At 35.1% G+C, this 24,737-nt stretch overlaps 3 protein-coding genes across 3 annotated transcripts; 1 reads left to right on the plus strand and 2 right to left on the minus strand.

Moving 5' to 3' along the window:
- Window positions 1-401: 401 nt before the first annotated feature.
- Window positions 402-11,779, plus strand: LOC128221758 (uncharacterized). The gene is made up of 13 exons (XM_052930360.1): window positions 402-470; window positions 1,631-1,713; window positions 3,724-3,848; window positions 3,960-3,963; window positions 4,096-4,189; window positions 4,914-5,008; window positions 5,832-5,900; window positions 7,575-7,704; window positions 8,247-8,374; window positions 9,212-9,308; window positions 10,244-10,321; window positions 11,052-11,216; window positions 11,485-11,779. The coding sequence occupies exons 1-13, from the start codon at window positions 416-418 to the stop codon at window positions 11,733-11,735; spliced, it is 1,374 nt and encodes a 457-aa protein (XP_052786320.1). The 5' UTR covers window positions 402-415; the 3' UTR covers window positions 11,736-11,779.
- A 6,711-nt stretch (window positions 11,780-18,490) lies between these two features.
- LOC128221151 (fibrinogen-like protein 1) lies at window positions 18,491-19,300 on the minus strand. Its single transcript, XM_052929610.1, has 2 exons — window positions 19,142-19,300; window positions 18,491-18,825 (listed from the first exon to the last, which is right to left on the minus strand). Exons 1-2 carry the CDS (start codon window positions 19,284-19,286, stop codon window positions 18,572-18,574), a joined length of 399 nt encoding a protein of 132 aa, XP_052785570.1. The 5' UTR covers window positions 19,287-19,300; the 3' UTR covers window positions 18,491-18,571.
- A 1,620-nt stretch (window positions 19,301-20,920) lies between these two features.
- Window positions 20,921-24,418, minus strand: LOC128221759 (fibroleukin-like). Its single transcript, XM_052930361.1, has 5 exons — window positions 24,369-24,418; window positions 24,043-24,195; window positions 23,851-23,886; window positions 21,615-21,742; window positions 20,921-21,034 (listed from the first exon to the last, which is right to left on the minus strand). The coding sequence occupies exons 1-5, from the start codon at window positions 24,388-24,390 to the stop codon at window positions 20,921-20,923; spliced, it is 453 nt and encodes a 150-aa protein (XP_052786321.1). The 5' UTR covers window positions 24,391-24,418.
- Window positions 24,419-24,737: the final 319 nt, after the last annotated feature.

Genomic DNA, 24,737 nt, shown 5'->3' on the forward strand with positions numbered 1-24,737 from the left:
AGACATATTTTTGTTCAACATATACTTCAAGGGAATTTTAAAAACGCTAACAGCTGGCTTAGCTCAAGTCGTATTTATTGATTTAGGGATATATGTTAAGATGGCGCGATGATCGAATGTTATCGAATAAGTATAGCTCGGCGCTAGCTATCGGTAGTAATATACTGTGAGCAACAATAATCGATTATATCGGACTTAGTTATTTAACTCATAAACCTTGATCTTTTAATGTGCAAATATGTTATCATTATAGTTTGAGATCCATTAAGAGTGCTTTCAGTAGCAATACGCCTCGCGACCAAATACATGAATTGAGAAGTCGACTAAAGACGACCTCATTTAAGATAGATAAGGCTTTAAAAGCTTCTGAATGTATATAGTTCATTCCGTTTGCTTTTCACTACTCGAAAGAAAGATGGCGGTATTGATGATTTGTTTTGTGACATTTAGTATTTCGTATTTGACACAAGGTGGTATTTTTTATATTTGTTGTCGTAGATTATTTTGCTGTGCCTGGTTTTAAGAAGGATTTGTTTATTGGGATGTATTTTGAATTTTATTTGGCGTTAATTAGTGTATGGCGCTTGAACTCGCCCCTAACTTCGTAAGTAGGATCATTAGATATGTTTCAACGACTCTTCGGAATAAAAATCCACACCAGGCAAGCCATCCATACTTTTGATGCATATATTGTTAGTGCATTTAAAAAATCAACATGGGGATTATTTCTATGTATAATTTGAATTGATTAAAGATTTTATTAGTTCTTCATTCATAATATTTTTTAATTACACTTAAATGACAGTACCATCATTTTAGATCTGTAAAAGAGAGGTAATAGAACAGAATGAAATAGGATTTTTCAGCTTATTCATTTACTCTTGACTTAGAAAACAATATACCTATATCAAAAAAGCTCTCAGTTAAACTTTAAAAATATACAAAATTAACATTATGTTACCTTTCAAAAAATTAAGAAAGCAATCTTCGGAATAAATGATACATGGCTTACCTTAAGTCGGGGCTAGGGCGGCTGTAACAGTGTTACATTTTTCATTGTTGTCAAGCTGAATCTGCTATGTAAGTTCCTTTCCTCAATATGCTTGTGTTAAGTTTGAAATAACTGTTTCAAACGTGCTGGGTGCATTGAAATGAAATATGTATGTCGGACGATACACTGTGGGTTTTGCATAGTATAATAGTATAATAATGCTTTGGATACTGAATATTTGGATTTATTTTAAACATAAATACAGAGACATTCAGACCGAGACTACAACCAGCAACTCCTGCGACGAACGCAACTTGCAGTGAGATGCCGTCGACCTTATTCAGTGAGCTAGCCGGCATTCTGAGATATTCTAGCTACCTCAAGGTCGACGTCGCTTTACTTTAAAGATACGTTTGTCAAATGGTTTGCGGGTTTGAGATTCGGTCGGGCCTCTTCAATCCATGTTATACATAGTTTCCTGGTCAATGCTTTTAAAGACCCGTATGCAATTCTACTTTGTTCAAACAAAACCTGTAATAATAAGTAAAGACCTTAATCGAACACAGCGTTTTTGGACAGATGTTCTGAGGAAACATTCAAAACAATACATTGTACTGTATTACAATAATATTTTTTCAGTGGATGCGTTGGTGTGTTTGCAATGCAAGAGTGTACTCAGCCCAAGAATGTGTAAGCGAGTAACGGAATGTGGGAACGGAGAGGTGAGTTGTTCAAATGTGTCAGCGGGTTTAGCAATGTAGAAACGAGGAATTGAGTTGGTCGAATGTGTCAGCGAGTAACGGAATGTGTGAACGGAGAGGTGAGTTGTTTAAATGTGTGAGTGCGTTTCACAATATTGGGAGCAGCGATGTGCATTGATCTATAATCAGCCAAGAATTGTGTACGCGGGTTCGCTATGTGGGGCGTTGAGTTGGTGTATAGTCAGCCCACGAGTTTGTAAGCAAGTAACGCAGTTTTGGGCGGAGATGTTAGTTGGTCTGTAATCAACCTAAAACGTTTAAGCGGGTTAATCAATGGAGATAAGTGCCGGTCTATCAATAAATCAAGAATGTTTAAACGATTCGAACAATATGGTGCGGACACGTGGTGGTTCTTTACTCGGCCTGAGAAGGCTGAGAGGTATGTTGGTCTTGAATAAGCCCTCTAATCTGTCAGCTGGTTTACAGGAGGGAGTCGATTTGGTCTAAAATCAGCCCACGAATGTGTAAGCGGACTTGGTAATATTGGAACGGAGAGATATTTTTTTCCTTAATTATCAAAAGAATCTCTTAGCAGATTTAGCAATGTGGGGACGGAAAGATGATTTGGTCTAAACAATGTCCAAAGATGTGTACGCGTAGCAAGCGTTATGTGGATAGAAATGTCATTTGGGCTATAACACGCCAAAAAATGTGAAGGCGGTTGACACTGTGAGGAGAGCGAAATGATGAGTAGGTCTATCAGCCGAAAATTTTTAAGCTGCTTACACAATTTTGAGAGGTGAGTTAGTTTATAACCAGCCCAAATAATGTGTGCGCGGATTGCACATTGTTTGTTTGTAGAAGTGAGTTAGTCTATAACCATCCCAATAATGTGAAAGCGAGTTACGCAGTGTCCGCACGGAAATTTAATTTGACCCATAATCAACCAAATAAATCTATCAGCGGGTTACGCAATGTGGGGACGGAGTGGGGAGTTGGTCGAATGTGAGTCAACAATTGTAAAAGCGGGTCACTCAATGTCGGGGCGGGGAGGTAAATTACTTTAGAATAACAGATATATGTGTAAGCAGGTTACGCAATGAGTGGATGGAAGGGTGAGTTGGTCTATATTGAACCCAACACATGTGTTAGTTGATCACGCAATGTGGGCCCGGAATGGTGAGATGATCTTTAATTAATCCACGTACGTATGATGGGTTACGCACTGTTTGGGCGGAAAGGTGAATTCGAGAATACTAAGCCAATTAATATGAACAAGGGTTTCGGGTAAAGAATTCTTTTATCTGTTCATATGTAATTTGATGTTTAATTTAATATTTCCTACTATTACGCTTTAATGTTTTACATCTACTTCCACATATCCGTCTTTCGTGTTCGAGGTACATTCTGTTTGAAGTCTCTTGTATCCATTTTTGAATGTATAATCACTTAACAAAAGTTCATTTAATGAAACAGTTACATATTATCCTTACAAATCCTTACTATTCTCTATGCATCATGTCTGTTGATCCGGAAAAAAATCACGATAAAAATACATTGATTTCACCTAAGACGTTGCTTTTCTGTTACGCCTAAATATCGCGAGCATTCATGCAAAACATTGCATGGAAGTCATTTTTCTTTCGTGTGAGTTTTTCAAAGTGTGATTTGTCAATGGTGCCTAAGCTTATTGAAAGCCCATTCGGTGAGTGCTCCAATATTATTGTTACTCATTAAAGAATTTTGGAGCATAGTAGCCTTGAATTGAGCCACGATATTTCGTTAACGTGTCAAGTGTGTTACAAACAGACAACGGGTACACCACAAATTGTCAATGATATCAGTAGCACACATATATGTTTCAAAATCAGCCATTTTGTCACGTGATTCGGATTTATTTGCCGTTGTTCGCCAACACATAAATAAATCTCAGAGCAGAAGTTGCATTTCAAATCACTGCGGCCTTAAAATGCTTTGGAACCTTAATCGACAAATTGTTTTTGCGGACATTCGAATGTTCTTATTTTACAGGTCTGCAAAGTTCAGCGACATACCAATGAGTTTGGAGAGACGGTGTTTGATCTTGGCTGTTCTTCTAGCACTGTATGTTATGAAACAGGAACAACAAACAGCTGCCAGAAATTGTTACAAATAAAGTACTTGCAAAATTTTCCTTACCATTGATCTAATTTATTACACAAGTTGTACATTTCTCAGTGTTAAATTGCTGTTTGCAATATTCTTTATTATATACATAATAAATTAAGTAATGTCCGATATCATTAGTAGGAAAATGTTGATATAATTATTCCGTGACATGTATTATAGGATGCATGGGTTACTTACCAAACACAGTCTGTATGCTACCTTGTACGTCATCGCTTGATATCCAACATTCATTAGGTATGCACGAATGTGACGTCAGTATCTCAACAGAATCCCTGTACACAGTGTTGCGACATTGACCTGTGCAATCACGTGGCTTGCAATGAAAAAGGTAATTGCCTTAAGTTTCGTACATTGTTACCAATGAACGGTTCGCCATATTCCGAAATAGGTATGTTGAACATCATTGCTATAGGTTTAGGCAAAGACCGGAACCGGAAATGGAATTAACGTCATTGCCGTCCTTTGAGACTATTAAAAATTAGTTCTCTGCTACTCACGTTTTCCGACACCTATCATCAAAATAGTATGTGTAGAGAGTTACCGTTCCTGTTGAAGTTTCTTTTATATTATTAACTAAATATTCAATAATACACTTTTATCCTGAGAATTTGACATGAGGATAGATTGATAACATTATTTATTGAATGGAAATTCCAGTCAATGTGGTGTAGTGCAGTTTTGTTGGTTTGGACTTGAAGTAGAACGTTTACAAAATCACACAAACAAAGAAACATATAATTAAAAGAATGAAGGACCTTGTGCGGCTTATAGACAAGTATCCACCGAAACTCGTTAACACTACGAAATACCCTTTAATAATATCACCTATATATGTCCCTGTTTATTAATCATAATGGAACGATATTTACCTGGACTTTTTCTCACTTCTGATATTGTCCACAAAACGGGATAGCATTCGTCAATGTAGTGTAACAAAGAAACAGTGTAATATAAAGGAAACAGGTATATCGCACTATCTAGAACATACTAGATTCATGATCATCTTGAGTAACACATACGTCGAATCTCAACATAACTCGCATTTTTTTAAGATTATCCCGCTACAAGGGGACCAATATGTTACAACTGTCGGAATCCAACTCCCGCTGGGAAATGCCATGATGTCGAGTTTTGTGACCAAGATCAGGTGATTAAAGTGACACTCTTATTCAAAATCATTACATACACATATATAGCAAAGATACATGTTCAGTGATAAACCTTTAACTTCTTACTATATATTGCATTTATGGAAGATATTATTTACTGATAACAACATAGTAACCGTGTATTCAATAACTGAAAACGCAAAAATATTAAAAGATTGGTGAGTGATAAAAGATTTACTGTGATATTCTATCGTCTCACCAAATATAAATACCGTGTTTTCTGTACCTTTCTTTGAAATTAAACACGGCATCCTTCATAAAAAAACACATTGTTTTCGACATTTATTCATCCTTGTTTTGTAAATGAAAACAATTGTATTAATGGTGGTAAATCTTATTTGGGAATAAGAGTGCGCCTTTAACAAATCAAGTTTTAACCCTTTGGCTACACTTGTTTAATTAATGTCACACTCAATGCAGTCAATGCCTCTTTATTTTTCTTACTGAACAAAGACTGTAGAAATTGAAAGTATGCAATTAGAATTAATATGCTAATTTCTAGAACAAAATCTTGAATTATACTTGCAAAACCAGATGTATTAATCATAATTTTCACGTATGGGTCAAACATGGCTGCGTAGGTGTAGCTTATTGTCGATTTTGTGACGTTAGAAAGTAACAATGAGGCTGCTGATGATAGTGCGGCTGTAAGTCAGGAATGTTGCCCTGGATACCGTCAAATGTGATATTGCTCTGTAATTTCAATGTAATGTAACTATGTGATACAGTTGAAGATCGTTATGAATATATATAATATGAAAACCGGAATATTTTAAATTGTATGCTTTTAATAACATTTAGATATGCAAAGTGGTTGCTAGCGATGTGTTTGGCGATACTTTATACACCTCCAGCTGTGAACTTCAACATGTAAGTCCTTTGCATGATTATCGTTTTTTCAACGTTTCATATTCATAAGGGATTATCTTTTTAATGCGCTTATGACTGTACTATGAAGCATTGCTAGTGTCAGACAGTCTCAACCGAAGATTTTTATTTTTCTAATGCTTAGACTTAGATGTGATACATATGTTCCAAAAAGAAGATATCATCTTCGGGTATCTATAATTGTTTAAGAAACTATTTATTGCAATCGCTTATATATATGTTAACAGTAATATGTTCCTGAATATTTGACACCTCGCGATGCAGGTAAAAAAAACTCATGGGGGTTAAGTCGACGGGGAACATAATTATATTAAAACTTTATGTATGTCCGCTATTTTGGATAATATGAATATTTGGAAGTAACCTCCCTTAGAGATCATGGGAAGTGACTGTGTTATCGGAAAATACAACTAACTACAATACTAATGAACGTTAAGTTAATGAGGATCATATTAAAATGATTTAATTTTACTAATGTAGTGAAGTGAAATATATGTCCATGTAGATACAATAATACAATGAAAACTACCGAAACAAACGTAGAAGCTGAACATTAAAAAACAAACTCTTTTTAACGGCCTAAGTAACAGTTAACGATGGGCACATATTTATTTTAATCTATTTAGGGGTCATCGGGACAAGGGTCAAGATCAAAGTGACCTTTGATGGGACATTGTTGTCAAAGCTTGTCCGAGGGATAACTCAACACTGCCTGGACCTATGGTCATCAAACTTGACATTGTGGTAGACCAGTTGATGACCTCTATTGATTAAAATGGTCAGCACGTGAAAGGGCAAGGTCACAGTGACATTGAATGCTAAAAGGTTTTCCGAGTGATAACTCCACACTGCCTGCACCCATTGCCCTCAAACATTGACTTGGAGGTTGGGCCTGCTGCTAAAAGGATACATGTTTATCTACATATATCAATCATCATCTGAACATGATAAAAAAACTGTACCTTCTATCCTCACACTTTGAATGGTTATAATCTTAAAAACTGACTCAAAGGAAAGCAATGTCAATGACAAATCAGCTGTCATATCGCTCCATGCATATTTTCATTAAATTGTCCAAATATTCTTGACACATGGCGCTCGGTGGGGGGCATGTTTTGTTCATTACCAAAAGGTTGTAACGTTGTTCACATACCATATCCGTTAATTCACTGACCTTATACCTCACTCAAAATCTATGCGACCTAAGTCACATGTATTACACTTATCCTTTATAGAAGATAGACAGTTTACAACTATAAATTACTATTATCATACATGGGTACTTGAATATATTCCCAACACATTCAAAACACATCGGCCATCTCCGCCATACGATAAGCCACGAGTGTATGCAGTTGCATTAGTAAAACAAGTTTGTAATATCAAATATATTAATTAATAGTAGTGATATGTGTGTATTTTTTGTTACTAAGTTTAGATTGATTTCAAGTGATATGTTTTCTTGCATCAATCAATTTCGACGGAAAATGGTAGTGGTGTTCCGAATGCCGAAACAGGTCACGAGGTACAAATGCAGGTAGATGTAGTGTTACGCACTCTCTATATTTTGAAAACAACAACATTCATTGTGAATATATTAAAAAAAACAGTATTCTGTACTGATAGGTGATCTATGAGAATTTATTTCTGTTGCAGACCTGTGGACTGCAAATACCACCAGGCATCATTGGAAAAAGAGATTCCTCTGAAACTCGTTCAATTAAAAGCGACCACGCATGTGACACTTGCTGTTCAGGAGACCTGTGTAACCGAAATTGCCCACCAGGTAATATGTTTGTCTAAAAGGTAATGTATGTATTTAAAGCGGATTACCGACAGGTTTATCGTTCCGTCAAATAGGTCAAAAGTTTGCCAACATGGAACGTTTTGTGAGAACAGTATTTTTCCTGAAAACAAGATTATATTTATGTGAATAGAGTATCATGTTCTACTGAAATGATATGTTTGTGATCAATGTTATATAAATGTTGTCCGGCTTGAGTTATCCATTTGGAATTAGTTCTTAGGAGTTTATATATACATTGAAGGCATGTTAATTGTAATACTTTCATGATGAAATTGGCTCCAGTTAGGTTTATTGGGATATTGCTGCGTCAGCTATAAAGTTGAGTTCTTACAGACATGTTTTCCATCAACGTCATCTCTTGCTTTTCTTGACATACATTGCATATTATCTATCTAATCAGTGTGAGACCCGTTAAGGGACACGTTTGCATGTAACATTGTGCCTTAAGACACGGCACACAAACTATTATGTTTCTGGTTATTGCTTTGTTATCTTGTGATTGTGTTTTGCTAAACTTATAGTTGACTGCAGCGATGTGTTAAACCTTGGCCTATCTCGTGGATCGGGTGTGTACAGAGTCAAGCCCTGGACCATGGTCCATGACGTGGAGGTTTATTGCGACATGGATACCGAGGGTGGGGGTTGGACGGTGAGTATGGGGCTATTAATATCAATCAAAGTAACTTTTAACGAATTTGGTTCTGATAGTAACATCGCTGCTCAATAATGTCGCTCTTCATTAGACGATAATACCTTCCGAAGTAATCTTGGTGTAAGTATATTTAGGCATTGAAAAATGAACTCCTAACTAATGTTTCGAAATCATAAACGAATTATCAACTCAAAAGAGTACAGGGAGAAAACGAAAAATCCTACAACATAATATAATCACTATTTTCAGTTATAATACTAACTGAAAACACCTTTTCTTCCACACTGGTTCGATCGACTTGGCCCATTGATTTTAAGCAATGATGTTTTTTAACGTATTCGACCTATGACAAATAACAAATTATCTTGTTTTAGGCAGTCGATTGATGCAAAGTACATTCTGATTTTGTTTAACATTATTTATTATTCAGCTCAAACATATGTAAAAAACGACATTCAACACAAGTATACGAAAAATAAGGTTTTTAATCGCATTTTTCCTGTTCATAAGTGCAATTGATGTTATATCATACTAATATACATGTCCGATCTAGAAAGGTAAGTATACATTTACTTTTATAATAATGAATGGACTTATGCAACAATAACCAATCGATTTACATTTAACCTTATGTTTGGTTATAGTTATCCTTGACCGCAAAGTCTAACGAAATACACATAGTTTGTTTCAATTGCACTTTAACTATAGGGAGACCACTTCGTGGTAAATAAGTTACCTCCATGATTTTAAATCTATATCAAATTATAACAATTATAACAAAGAAATACTTATTAGGAACGGATTGTGATGTTTATTATTGCCTTTCATCTTAAGGTGTTTCAAAAGCGTTGGAATGGATCTGAAGACTTCAACAGGAGCTTTGTGGAGTACGAGCAAGGTTTTGGCTCATTGGATGGTGAATTCTGGATGGGTAAGTATTAACGATACGGAATGTTCGTTCGTATACACGAACGATAAATAGGTTCAGAGATACCTTATACATTCTTGACACACTAGTACATGTGTAACAAACAAGGCAACTTAAATTGGTTTAGTCGTCTAGATTAATTGAAATTTAATAATGTCCCTGTCTAAATTTAAATGATTATTTTTCGGCTGTTGAATGTAAAGGAAGTAATACTCTTAATCCTTCAGTGGAAATTCGCAAAATTAATCACGATCCAGAGTTCATATGCAAATGAAAAAATAAGGATGGTTGCGGTCACAAATACCAAATCCGTTTTTACACAAATATGCATTAAAATAAATGAATATAAGTCATTGCCATCGTGTTTTGACGGATGCATGTATGAAGGCTAAACTAGTCTTTGCTTGTAGACATAACATGCATACATGACATCCTTTGAACATTGTAATACTTTTAGGCATTATGATCGTCTATATTACTAAGCATTGGTTTCAATGTTGAACAAGCTAACTCCTACGACATGAAAGTTAACTCTTATAAGCATTTCACGCGCATAGTTTCTTCGAATCCGTTCAAACAAAAAATGTGGAAGTATACTTATCCATTTTAAGGCTAAATGAACATGTTATTCTTAATCAACAATATGTATCGTATTTCTGTGATAATTAGACATGTAGTCTCACAAAATCTTACCAGAACTTCATATATTCTTGCCTTCCCCCAAAACGTCTGTTTTTTACACAAGCCTTAATAAGCAGTCATAGTAAAATCATTATCGTTTGTTTGAATATGTTTAGAGATCTTTGCCCTACGCATAAAGGTAACATATGTGGTTTTAAAACGATTTGAGAAAACTGAAATATACATTGTGTCTTAATAGGATGATATTATATTCGGAACACAATTCAAGTAATATATACTAACTTTCTTGTTTGCAGACTGTTTAAATCAAGATAAACAATTTACAATTATGCAATGGACCATACTACTTAAAACAGTTTTGTGGGTAAAGAAAGGTAATAAACATCTTTCCGCTTTTAAAGTTTGCCAAACAATTGAAATTAAAAATCAAACTACACATTTCAATAACTTTATTTGTAACGTAGTAATCGTCACACACATATATAACATTTAAGATATCATCGAGCAAAACCCTTTCAAATGTTACAAAAATCAAGTTCGTTCACCAGGTATCAAATTGGTACTTAACATTCCTTGATAAACATCGCTAAATTTTATATAGAATATGTGTACTGTGGTGTTTGTGGAGTTTTGTGCTGCTGTTCCATGTTTCGGTTCGTAATTGTTTGTTTTTGTGTTCTGTCTTTGGCATTTACCCTGTGCCATAAAACGGGGTTTGTTTTTAAACGTTTGACTACTGTACGTGTTTCGGTAATTTTCATATAAATATTAACGTTACAATCATTAGCACAATGGAACCCTAAGCTTACTTGTACGTCGGATACCTTAAAGACATTGATTAAATTCTTTAACAAACAGTTTAAATAATTCAATCGCATGATTCAATCGTCTATTTTCATTGGAGACCAAATTCAAATTGAATGAATGAATGTACGCTGAATTGCTCAAAAATTTACCGAGCTCAATTTGTTCTCTGGACATGCGAATATGGAAAATTTCGATTAATGTTAATTTTTAGATATATAATTAAATTGGGATACTGCTCCATATTGCTCGAATATGACCTTAACACATCTCAACATATACCTCATATATTATGTTCAGGCCTGAGCCTTCTACACTCAATGACAAGCCGGAGAAACATGACTTTACGAGTGGACATGAGTTTAGCGAACGGAACTACTGGATTTGACGAGTACTCGGGCTTCTATATTTCTCCACCTGACCAGTACAACATAAACGTTGACAAAAGGGTCAACTCCAGTGGAAGTATGTTAGTATAAGAAGTGGTAAATTTAAAATGCGATCACTCTTATAACATTAACATTTTTTCTAAGAAAAGCTCTTAGTTTTGTACCTAAATATCTAGTTTAAGTGAATACTTTGAATAGAACACAAGTATATGTTCTAGCATGATGTTCATTAAACTTTAAGGTTAAAATGGTCTTTGACTTGCATTTTTCAATTTAAAAAAGTAATGATTTTCTTATTTTCAAATGCTATTGATATGAAAAAAGAGTCATTGGTTTATTTTCAGTGTCCGATTCCTATCTCCTTTCTAACACCGTTGATCCAGGGGATATCAACCACCAACCGTTTTCAACGTACGACAGGGACGCCGACAAATGGCATCTCAACTGTGCCGAAAGGCAAGGAGGAGGCTGGTGGTTCAAGTCCTGCACGTTCTCTTTGCTAAATGGACATTACAACACAAGGAGTTTTACTTACTTCTCATTTACAGATCCTCCTCGTGAGCAACTTAAGACGTCTAGAATGATGTTTCGATAGAGCAGTTGAGATTTGACCAAAAATGTGAACTTCAAAGCAATATCATAAACTTATCCAGCCATTTTTTTTAAAAGTTATTTTCATCATATTGATGCGTTTTAATCACTTTTGTTCGCCTATTATCAACTACGATATAATAAATTATTCTTATTGAGATTGATTAAATCAATAATGAAGTTTTGCGCGTGGAAAAGGGAGAGTACCTTAGCGGTCATGATGCTTAATAATTAAACATCTGTAAGATTGCTCAGTCGTGAATTATTCCAATTTGCTATTTCAATTGCTTTGTATTGTGATATAAATGCTTGGTATTTTGTAAACATATTGAATAAAGATGACGTTGTTATTGGTATCAATGTAACATTGTTGGCGTATTTTCTTTCTAAAAGTCATGTTAATTCAGTGATTTTCAGCACTCCGTTTTAGCATCTGAGTCTAATTCCAGAGTCATCTTAGGTTGTCCAGTAAAACATGATCTCAAACAGTCTCAAGGCCAGTTCGCAATGTTTATATTTGCATGAACGTAAGCGACTGTTGGTCGTTAAAAAATACAAAGGTATTATAAGGAAGATTTTTGGACGGGATCACCATTAAGGAAAGGTCCGCCGCCGGGAACAAGCTAGGTAATTGTTTGCGGGCAGCGGCAGTGATTAAAAAGGCGCTTCAGAAATGTAGAGGTATTATCAAATGATTGATTTAATACCTATCAAGTGTGTATAATGACTACTTAGCAGTTGTTGCATTACAAATAATACTAATAATATCTGTCATGTGTTCCCGTTCCGGATACACATGATATATTTTTTTTCTAGCATACCTTAATTTTTTTTTGTGAAGAAACTGCATAAAAAAGCTCATGTTTGTACATTTCACCAAAAAGCGCGTGCGATAATGTTAACTGACGTCATGACGCGCAGTAATTTTTATTCACTGTCAACGTCAATAAGTTCCTTCGATATCAAGTCTTTGAAGGGTTATTTCGATTTGTTGTGAAGATATATTTTTGCAAAGTTAATGTTTATGAAACTCATCTATTGAAATCTAATAATTATGGTTACTTAAAGTATATAATAAAAGAAATAACAAGTATTACGTCACAGCGCGTGACTCATCTGGCATGGGGGGATGGTAGATGGGATTTTCCAGCACGGCTGACGTCACCGGAAATGCCTATCCGGTGTGCTAGAAAATATTATTCAGTCATATCACTTTATGCATGCCCTCTGCCATACGTTCAGTAAAGACTTACGTTACCGTACGCAGGCATTTATTTTAGAATGTGTGGAACCAAGCAGCAAACGCTTTCCACAAACATGTCAACTGAACGGATGGCAGTATTTATGTTGGCACATTAAACACCCACAGATTTCTCAAGACTCTGGCAGAACGTCTCCTCCGAAAATATCAACTACAATGCACAGAATACGTCAATTTAGCCATGACGTCTGCTATTTTGTAATTGGCATTGCACGCCATATGAAATGGTTTCAATTTCAGTTTGAGAACTTATTGTTCCCCATCCTGTCAATCCTTCATGAAGACTCAGGAACGATAGTTTTTTACCATATTATTTCATTCTCCAGCGTAGCTTTACGATAGGAAGTATTCCTTTAAAAATATGCAATTGAAATATGTACTTTTAGTAATCAAATGTAATGAAACCTTAACATACATATGTTAAAAAGAAAGAAAAAACAATACAAAAAAAATCTTGAACAATAACGACTAAGCATTACATTTATCCATTTATGGTAAACCTTAAGGATTGCTACTGTATTGATAGATTTGATACTTCAATAAATGACCCCAAACATATGGTTTTATAACATTGTTTCGGTCCAAAAACTAAGATAATAATGAGTGTGAGTCGAATGAGTTTGAACTTCTGAGAATAACATGGGCATTAGTAATAACTCATTTTCTATTTGCAAATTATGATTAAGTCATGACACATGCATTACAATGCACAGTCTTCCAAATCGTTAACATAGTTTTCACAAATGATTCCAGTACAGCCTGTTGGCAATAATAACTGGATGGCCAACACATGTTTGTAATTATTAAATAAGATTCTTTATTGTGATAGATATTGTGATTTTCAAGTAATACACACATACCATATTGATCTTCATAACTTCATAACTTCAAATAAGCATACTTCAATATGAATGATGCCTTCTATTTTTAGCTCGTGGGTTACTACAAAATATTAATTGATGAATCCAGCGAAACAGTACAACAACACATGAAAAACATAACCTATCGACGAAATGATCGTTATACAATTTATATAAATCCATCCCTGTTGGAAAAATTACGTCCTAAGTTGACAACATACACGGCATGTACTGACTTGACCACATCCGTCCTGGAAAATCCATCCGCTGAAATACTGGCAATGTGAAATCTGATACAGGGAATGTGAGAGGCAGAAGGCGGACCATTAAACACCCGTGAACGTCTAACTTCATGATGAATAAAACTTAATGAATCTCCATTTGCCGATTTTTTAAAAGTAGTTTGCATATATAGATGAAGAAAAATTATATCGAAATATTCACATAATTTATACTTTCATGGCGGGGTTTTATGTTTTACTTTGGACAGTGGATGGATATGTACAGGTGGAATTTAATCACATGACATTGTCCGGTGACTGCTATTTTTCGAATGATGTTTGGTGCCAGATTGGACGCCAACACCAGGAATTAAAAGAAACCATTTCTGGAATTAGATTATACACAATCTAAATCTTCAATAATTTTATCAAACGATCTAAATTAAAACGATCTTCAATTCAATTTGAATTTTAGATCATTAACAGTCAGTTGCAATGTAAAGTTCTGCTTTAACTTTTGACAGGCCAAAAGCTGTTGTTGTATCATGTGTGTGTGTTTTCGTTTTTCCGTCTACACACTTACTTCAATATCAAAACCTCAAAAAGTAATGAAGGTTTAATTGTTCCATTACTACCGCGCGGATAAATACAACGCTTTACACTAATACCTTAAATTATGAATTGAAAGTTATCTTTGATAATATAGCTCAAAACAGTAACGATACCCGCAGCCCTCATGATTAAAGTTATGCACTCGCACTATCTAAAATTAAAAAAAAATCGTATAGTTCTTACTGTAAATACAAACCGCTGCTCAGTAAATATCGTTCGGAATTGACATCTCTGTCAGTGAATAAATATACATCTGTCACGAGACAAATTGTGCAATTGCGTAAACTGATTTGCCGGGTAAATATCAAATTAGGACAAATAAAGTGTGGGTATTACAAAATGTTCACACAATCTTATTCAAGAGCGCTTAATAAAAAACGCAAGCTTACAAGCATGAAGCGTTGTGGGTGACATAACTGAAATGATGCATACCTTTTTATACATTATATACATCCAAGATGAACTAAATCAGAACTTGATAAAACTCAGTAAAAAATATATGTATTAGGAATTACTCATGTTGTTCGATGGGGTGGGATGGGTGGAAGCGCGGATGGTAGATACTATATTTTACTTTTATTTTTATATTCATGCTTTTCTTTATATTACCAATGTATTAGTTGGTTATATAAGCGAATACTACGATATGTTATTCAACAAAATGTTTATGCATATGACATAAAACGTTAAGAAACGTAAAACTATATTTTTAAATGTGAACTACATTGCCCTTTTTCATTGACCTTTTCCATTGCCCTTTTTGTTGCAGCTGCGAGTTCGACAAGGATCGTTGTTCCCGCCGGGATTTGGTCAACGGCATGATATGTATTTAACTATACAAGCAATGAATTGAAGTTGTATATATATATATCTCAATATTGATTCTTCTGCTTAAGGTCACTGAACGTCGGTGACTTGTCAATAAATTTTGAATGTAACACATAACTGATAACTCATAATTAGATTTTAATATCATATAAGCAAAGCTCTTGGTTTAATACATAGCGTTAACCGAAGAGACCATTCCTTTTCGAGTAAAGAACATTAACTCTTAGAGTTAAGTGTATAGTGTTTAGAGAATATAGTGTAAACAACTTTGAACTTCTCTATTTACATTTCGCATTTCATCTTTCTTTAAGGAATCAGCGTGTACAAATTTGTCAAGAAAAAGATAGAAACTGATTTACCTACATTAAATGATATTGTGAAGTTTAATATTTGACAAATGAGTTGATTGCGATACAATATAAGTGTATTTTCTACATCAATTGTTGTGGCAACATCCAAACGGTAGGCGAATCTTTCATCGCGATTTTCAGATGTTGTGTGTTCTATTCACCGATATGCAGGGTTTACACTTAAGCTGCTGGTCTATTAAGGGGTTATTAGTTTTACAATAAACTTTTTAATGCCTTCGAAAAGTTCCTAGAAACAATGCAATTAATATTTAACAATTTTCTCTATACCGCATACAAATTGAAAAGCCGTGCCAATTAGTCATTTTGAGGTATATTGTTTGTAGATCAATTGAACCAGCTAAAAACTTGAACACTTGCACACGTTTTGGTTGGATCGAGTTCTACAGTCAAAAAGAAAATGACAACCAAACGTTCTGGTCCATGGCAACAAACATTTTGGTCCTAGGCAACAAACGTTCTGGTCCTAGGCAAGAAACGTTCTAGTCCTAGACAACACACTTTCTAGGCAACAAACGTTCTGGTCCTAGACAACACACCTTCTAGGCAACAAACGTTCTGGTCCTAGGCAACAAATGTTCTTGTGCTAGGCAACACACGTTCTGATTCAAGGCAACAAATGTCCTACATTTGTCATGTTTCATAATGCACTGAAACCTAAAGGGACAAGTTAAAACATACCGCAGAATCCCTGTTAAGAGGCACAAAGTTTTGGTAAAATGCAAGGCCAGAATCCGACAGAATCCCTGTTAAAAGGTATATATATATATATATATATATATATATATATATATATATATATATATATATATATATATATATATATATATATCTATATAGGGCCTATTAGGAGACAACATAAAGCAGTTAAATAAATTCCAGTTTAGAGGCGCGAGGCTAGTGCCGCATATTAAACATGTATGGCAGGTTTCTTGTTTATGGGCATAGGCTTACGACCCTATGGTAACAACCGTAAAGCAGAATCCATGTTTGGAAGCCCAAGGCTAGTGCCGTATATTAAACATGTATGGCAAGTTCCTTATTTATGGGAATAAGCTCACGACCTAATAGTAAGAGCCGTAAAGCAGAATCCCTGTTAAGAAGCGCAAGGCAAGTGTCGTATATTAAAACATGCATGGCAAGTTCTTTGTTTATGGGAATAAGCTTACGACCTTATAGTAACAACCGTAAAGCAGAATCCCTGTTCAGAAGTGCAAGGCTAGTGCCTTAAATTAAACATGTATGGCAAGTTCCTTATTTATGGGAATAAGCTTACGACCTAATAGTAAGAGCCGTAAAGCAGATTCCCTGTTAAGAAGCGCAAGGCAAGTGTCGTATATTAAAACATGCATGGCAAGTTCCTTGTTTATGGGAATAAGCTTACGACCTTATAGTAACAACCGTAAAGCAGAATCCCTGTTCAGAAGTGCAAGGCTAGTGCCTTATATTAAACATATATGGCAAGTTCCTTGTTTATTGGCATAAGCTTACGACCTTATAGTAACAACCGTAAAGCAGAATCCCTGTTTAGAAGCGCAAGGCTAGTGCCGTATATTAAACATGTATGGCAAGTTGCTTACTTGTGGTCATAAGCTTACGACCTAATAGTAACAGCCGTAAAGCAAAATCCCTGTTTAGAAGCGCAAGGCTAGTGCCGTATATTAAACATGTATGGCAAGTTGCTTACTTATGGTCATAAGCTTACGACCTAATAGTAACAGCCGTAAAGCAAAATCCCTGTTTAGAAGCGCAAGGCTAGTGCCGTATAGTAAACATGTATGGCAAGTTGCTTACTTATGGGCATAAGCTTACGACCTAATAGTAACAACCGTAAAGCAGAATCATCTTTATTTAGATGCACAAGGCTACGACCTTATAGTACAAACGTTAAGCAGAATCCTTGTGTAAAGGCAAAGGGCTTTTGCCATATAGACAAACATGTATTGCAAAATCCTTCTTTAAAGGCCTAGGCTAGAGTCTTACCGTAAAACGTGTAAGGCAGACTCCTTGTTTAATAAGTTGACATATTAGCTTAGTCGATGTCGTAACTGGCTAATATAGCAGCGATCATAGGTGCGAGAAACTCCTTAGGCGCTCTTTTGTACATGTTTGATGAATGCCACATTGTACTTATATGAGCGGCTGTTCCATCGAGTTTGATAAATATAAATATTTCCGTTTCAAAATTGACGATTTGTCAACAGCTTTATAAGAGAGACGTCTGTTTGACGGAAAGATAATGGCGGGGACGCAAGACGTTTTCTGGTTGTGGTAAATAAGCAGGTTTAAGGCGTGGTTCGCTACTTGAAGTTTTTATTTTGCACCGATAATATTCATTTATTTATATTCAGATCAAGCTCAATATTTTCAAAAATGAAAATTAATTAAAATAAAATGCAATGCTTAAAAACGTCCAGGGGACATGATTACGAACAGTATCATATCTGATTTGAGACTTAAGTGGCAAATCTTCAAATCTTCATATCATTGCAGCTTCCTTTCTAGTTAAGTTTTGATGATGGAATCTGCTGAATTATATAGATATTCTAAACTGTACAATTATTTACATTAAGTTTATAAAATGAACGAACAAAATATGATTCTTTGTTTTTAATGAATTCAAAGTGTTTTTTTGAGTCTGAGAAATAACTCGGATTTGAGGCTGATCGTAATAATCGCCGACGCAAATCTTAGTTGCTCGATCGGAACATCATTGTCGACGTCTTCAGTTTGTTTGGACGGTACCTTTGAAAGGACAGGTACAAAAACTGTTCACTATCGAAATGGCCATTCAACATGTTAGTCGTGCAATCACTGAACCACCAACCTCCTCCATACGAACGTGCACAGTTTCCCATCCAGTGGTCCCGGTCTTTGTCATAGGTTGAAAACGATTGGCGGATATCAAACTGACCAGTTTGGGAAAGAACTCGGTAATTGGACACTGCAACAATACCGGTGACCAAATTATATATTATGGATGGCATTTTATATTTAGCTTAAATTAAACTTATGTATAATCGTTCATTATTGACAAAGAAGAAGAAGAAGAAGTAAGAGAAGAAGAAGAAGAAGAAGAAGAAGAAGAAGAAGAAGAAGAAGAAGAAGAAGAAGAAGAAGAAGAAGAAGAAGAAGAAGAAGAAGACAAAAAGCTATGTAATATTTGTTGATGTTAACGGGCTTGAGATAATCAATTCAAAACTTGTGCAGACCTTGAAGCAGGATATTCTTGCGGCCTTGTTTATTCTACAATAACATACTTCCTTTTGAGTTGATCCTCCTGTCAAGGTTGAACGTGTATAGGTCTGGTGGAGAAATATAGAAACCCGAGTACTCGTCGAATCCAGTTGTTCCGTTCGGTAAACTCATGTCCATACGTAACGTCATGTTGGCCCGGCTTGTCATTGAGTGAAGAAGACTCAGACCTAATAAAACGATGCCATTACATTACACTTTAATGTCTAGGTATGTCCGATCGTTAAAGACCTAGTTTAAGGAATGTTTGGCATGATAATCCCCTGCTGTACATCTTCTGCTAATTGCACTGGTGTCACAGTAGGGGCCAATTTCCTGTATATTGGTTTATTGGCTTAGGGCCATTTAGGGTCCAATATTATAATGAAACCTACAAAACTGCACAGCAGGATACTCAGATTGGTGGTCTGATAAGAAGACACCAGGCAATTAGATTAAGATCAATACACAGAGGTTGTGTACTATACACCGATTTGCGGGGGGGGGGGGGGGCGGGGGGTCACTTATAGAAGGCTTAAACACGGCTCTTAAAGAGCATTATCATTTCCATATAAAGTGACAAAAAAATGCAGAATTTAGACAACATCATGGGACCCTCGTCCATATTATGCGAATTGCTAGGCATTGTCAAATGAAAAAACTGTTAAATTAAGACGCATATGCTTAATAGTAAAACGTAACTCGCCGCCGTCTTTGTTTATTCGTAATGAATGTAGTGTTTTATATTTTGATTGTTTTAATCTAATAAATGGTGAGTACATTGCCATTTAGTTGAAAACTAAAATAATATTCAAGGGAAACAACCATTTTCTTTTATACAGTATCTTATGTCGTCTTTACGAAAGGGAAACAAAGAGGGAAATTTAAAGGGTGTTTCTTTCAGCATAAAGGATTTGTTATATGTGACCGACGAATGAGATGATTTAATTGATTGATTGAAAACATAAATCATTTAACAAAAATAACAGATTAAATGAAACGATTTTCCATAATTAAACTTAAGTAAACCATTATCCGGACTAGAGTTTTCGGAGAGTTCACTCGACAGTTTGAAATATATTTTGTAACGAATAAGCTTTTCATATTTCAGGTTGGATTATAAAGTTAAAGGACCTGTATGACTGGTTTCCAGAAACGTTGCATTTGCTCGCGAATCGTTTCTTAAAGATGCACTCTTACTCCCAAACAAGATTTACCACATTTATTTTATTTTTTTAATATTCCAAAAAGGATGAATAAATGTCGAAAATAATTGTTCTTATGAAAGATACTGAGTTCAATTTGAAAGAAATGTGCATAAAACACAGTATATCTACCTAATGAGACTATAGTAAATTACCGTAAATCTTTTAGCATTTACCAATCATTTAATATTTTTGCGTTTTCAACTATTAAATTCACGGTTAAAATCTTGTTATCAGTAATTATTATTTTCCATAAATGCATTATTCAGTAAGTATTTCAAGTTTTATCAGTCAAAATTTATGTTTGTTATACATGTTTATGCTTTGATTTTAAATAAGAGTGTCACTTTAATTGTGATCTTAATGCAGTTCCGAAGATCCACCATTGATTTATTAATATGAAACCAAACATACCACTAATGTTGCAAACCTCTTGTCTCTTAAAGTATTAAAAAACATAAGTTATATCTTTGAGTAATTTCACGAGACACAACAAAGGACAAAATTATTTATGTACACTTGTATGATTTACACATGTGAAGCTTACTTAGGGGCACACTTACACTCAAATATCCGTTGCGTATACGAGAAAAAGTTTCATTATTGTAAAAACTTACCCATCCAGAATTCACCCTCCAATGAGCCAAAACCCTGCTCGTATTCCGCAAAACTCTTGTTGAAGGCTACAGACCCATTCCAGCGTCTTTGAAATACCTACATATGGAGGACAAATGGTTTCAAATTACTTTAGGTACACTAGATTTAACATTAGAGCTCCTAGATAATGCTTTGAGACGGAAATGAAACAATAATGGTTTGAAGCTGCAGCGATAAAAAAACAACATTTTTCCTGGGTACAAATTGACATACAATAGCGAAAACTCTTTTCGACATTAGGTATAAAGGCTGGATAGTTTAAATAGCATTATTTAGTAGTCACTATGCATTTGTCGGATACTTCAGAATTATGTTTTACTAGGTATTGGCCAGTTACCTAAAACAACATTATTCTTTATTATATATTGGCAAAACATACTAATAACCAAGATTATACAATGAATGGGTCAAACACCTTAAACAGATTAGTGTTTACGAACCTTAAACAACACTCGTTCCTCAATAATTTTGAATTGAATACCTTAAGCAACAACAGTGTTGGCTATTGCATTAAACAACAGTGTTATATGCTATGTAAGGGTCGTTAGCAACGAACTAAAGTATGCTTTACTATAGATGGGTCAAATTCCTCAAACATTAGTAGTCTATAATAGTGATCGTCCAAAAGCATACTAACCGTCCACCCTCCACCCTCGGTATCCATATCACAGTAAACTTCCACTTCCCTGAGCGTGTTCCAGGGCGTGACTTTGTACACACCAGAGCCGTGCGACAGGCCCAGTTCTAACACATCGCTGCAGTCACCTAGTGAGTATATAAGTCTCAAAATGGTGTTAATGTTGATAAGTATTGCGACAATGCCGAAAATAAGACGAGAAGTTCGACTTTTTTCAATTACGGCATTTAGATTAACTGAACACACTAAAAGAAAAAGCATAAAAGAAAGAACGTTATAAAATGCTTTATAAATATAACTGATCTTTATTTGATCTGAAAGAGGACGTCTCCTGACTTATTTTGTTTTCTCTAAAAATAAAAAAAAACAAAAACGTTTTGTTATAAAAGTTTCGATACATGTTTCCCTTTTTTTCGTCCAATAAAAACCTTCCAAATAATGCTTAAATATTCCACGGTAGCAAAGACTCATCATTCACAGATGAGTTCGGATTTATTAACTTTATTAAAATACTCTAACACTTTCGAAGCCGATTTAAAACCTCAGTTCCGGTTATGATTTGATGGCAGACTACAACGTAGTATGAGTACCCAGCATCATGTGTACCAAGCATCATGAGTACCAAGCATCAGGAGTACCAAGCATCTGAAGAATTAAGTATCGTGAGTACCAAGCATCATGAGTACCAAGCATCTGGAGAATTAAGTATCATGAGTACCAAGCATCATGAGTACTAAGCATCTGGAGAATTAATTATCATGAGTACCAAGATTCATGTGTACCAATCATCATGAGTAACAAGCATCTGGAGAATTATGCATCATAAGTACCAAACATCATGAGAACCAAGCATCATGAGTACCAAACATTATGAGTACCAAGAATCATGTGTACCAAGCATCATGAGTAACAAGCATCTGGATAATTAAGCATCATAAGTACCAAGCATCATGAGAACCAAGCATCATGAGTACCAAGCATCATGAGTACCAAGCATCATGCGTACCAAGCATCATGAGTACCAAGTATCTGGGGAATTAAGCATCATGACTAACAAGCATATGGACAAATAACCATCATGAGTACCAAGCATCATGAGAACCAAGCATCATGAGAACCAAGCATCATGAGAACCAAGCATCATGTGTACCAAGCATCATGCGGACCAAGCATCATAAGTACCAAACATCTGGATAATTAAGGATCATGAGTACCAAGCATCATGAGGACCAAGCATCATGAATACCAAGCATCATGAGTACCAAGCATCATGAGTACCAAGCATCATGGATACTAATCTACATCAGTACCAATCACCATCAGTACCAAGCAGCGTGAGTAATAATTATCATGAATGATAAAGGACACACGCGCCTCCCTTTCCACAAAGGCCTTATAACTAGGAATACTCGTCAACTCGCTAAAAACAAGCTTTGCCGTAGACGGTACGTCATCCGACCTACAGCAATTAATACGCTATGTTCGTTTGCATTGTCCTAAATTTATATTACACATAGCCAAGGAGTTATCAAATCCAAAAGTACCATTCAGCATTTAAAAGCATCAATCAATCGGTTAATTTTTTATTACAGATACATTTTGCGAAAAGATTTTTGACAAAAACAATTACCATATATTTATGAAAAATCCCCATCTAAAAATGACTAAGGGTGAATGAAATGTAAATTCGTGTCTTTCAATCAGTACCTTCCTAGAAGTTGAGCGGATGTTTAATTTTTTGGAGGTCATCGTATTATTTGAACTCATTATTTAATCGTATTTGTTTAATGCATTAATTTGGGTTAAACGTGGTCACATTGTTCGTAATATATAAACGATTTTTGACATGGACAGAGACGTAAACACGTAATGACTTCCTTGTGAAGAAATTGGAAGCGCCATGCCGTTTCGCGCGTAACTTTACAATATTAACAGTAAATCGGATTGGGAACATTTCCGTTTCGGCCAATATGGTGATTAATCGACCCGAAATATCTATGTCACTATCAACATACGCCCTTGATCGATCGATATATTACCATATCAACCTTAGTGAAATACAATCGTTGTACTACATATGTATTTTTTATTATTTTGTAAAAAAATACAGCACTTCTTTTCAAGCATTCGAAATAAAATAGTTTATTTCACTTTACATGTTTTGTCCGCGAATTTGGCAGAATGGAGTTCAAATGAATACATTAGGTTGTTCCTTAAATTTCTTAAATTATTTTACCTGCCATGGCAGCTGGTGTTGAATCCGGAAAAGGTGCTGGAAAAAGGACATTATATGTATAATTTGTTTTATATTTCATTCCAACATGGTTATATTAGAGTTCTGACCGTCTGCTCAGATTTCTTAACTTAATTGCAACGTTACCATTACGACTTTTATAACCAATAACGTAGCAAAAAACGTTCAACTCACGGCATCTGTGACACATAACTGGACACGTGACCTCTGCGAGTAGGGGATCTTGGCAGAGTTGCGGGTTGGTCCGGCAGCCGGTCACATCCAGGTCCACGCATGACCCTAAAGCTGTAGCCAAGTTCAGGCAAACCGCCAAAAACAATACGATTGCTGAAAGGAAAGCATTTCTATCTCAGAAATAAACAGCATATTTTTGACAAACGTGTATACGTGTTTAAGACAGCGTGGACGCTTGTTAAAGCGGCATTTTTATTATGTTATTTTATATAATAGTTCATAACATTTAAATGTAATATATATTTTAAATAAATAAGCTAATTTACCTTTCTGTTTGTCCGGGTCCATGCCTTACTTTAACCTACTTAGTATATTAAGTTTAATGTAAAGACAGTCATGCTTATCTGATATTGATAACTTTACGACCTTATTTGTGAAACTAGTACTATGCTTGATTATAGAAATACATAAAGAAAGTATATTGTATATTAGACTGGCACAAACACGGTTTTGTTTTTACGCTCATGTTATGGAGTTTTATTTAAGCCTTTTTCAAAGCAACAGACAAAACATCACCGCCGAAGTTCTAAGTTATTAATTTTGCTCTTTTTTGTGGGTTAATAGTGGGATATGCGACACTATCTATAACCCGATAAGAAGAGAAGTAATACATGTCGATGTATTATTGTATTATT

The sequence above is a fragment of the Mya arenaria genome, chromosome 16 (assembly GCF_026914265.1).
Source record: "Mya arenaria isolate MELC-2E11 chromosome 16, ASM2691426v1".
In the NCBI taxonomy this organism is placed as follows: domain Eukaryota; kingdom Metazoa; phylum Mollusca; class Bivalvia; order Myida; family Myidae; genus Mya; species Mya arenaria.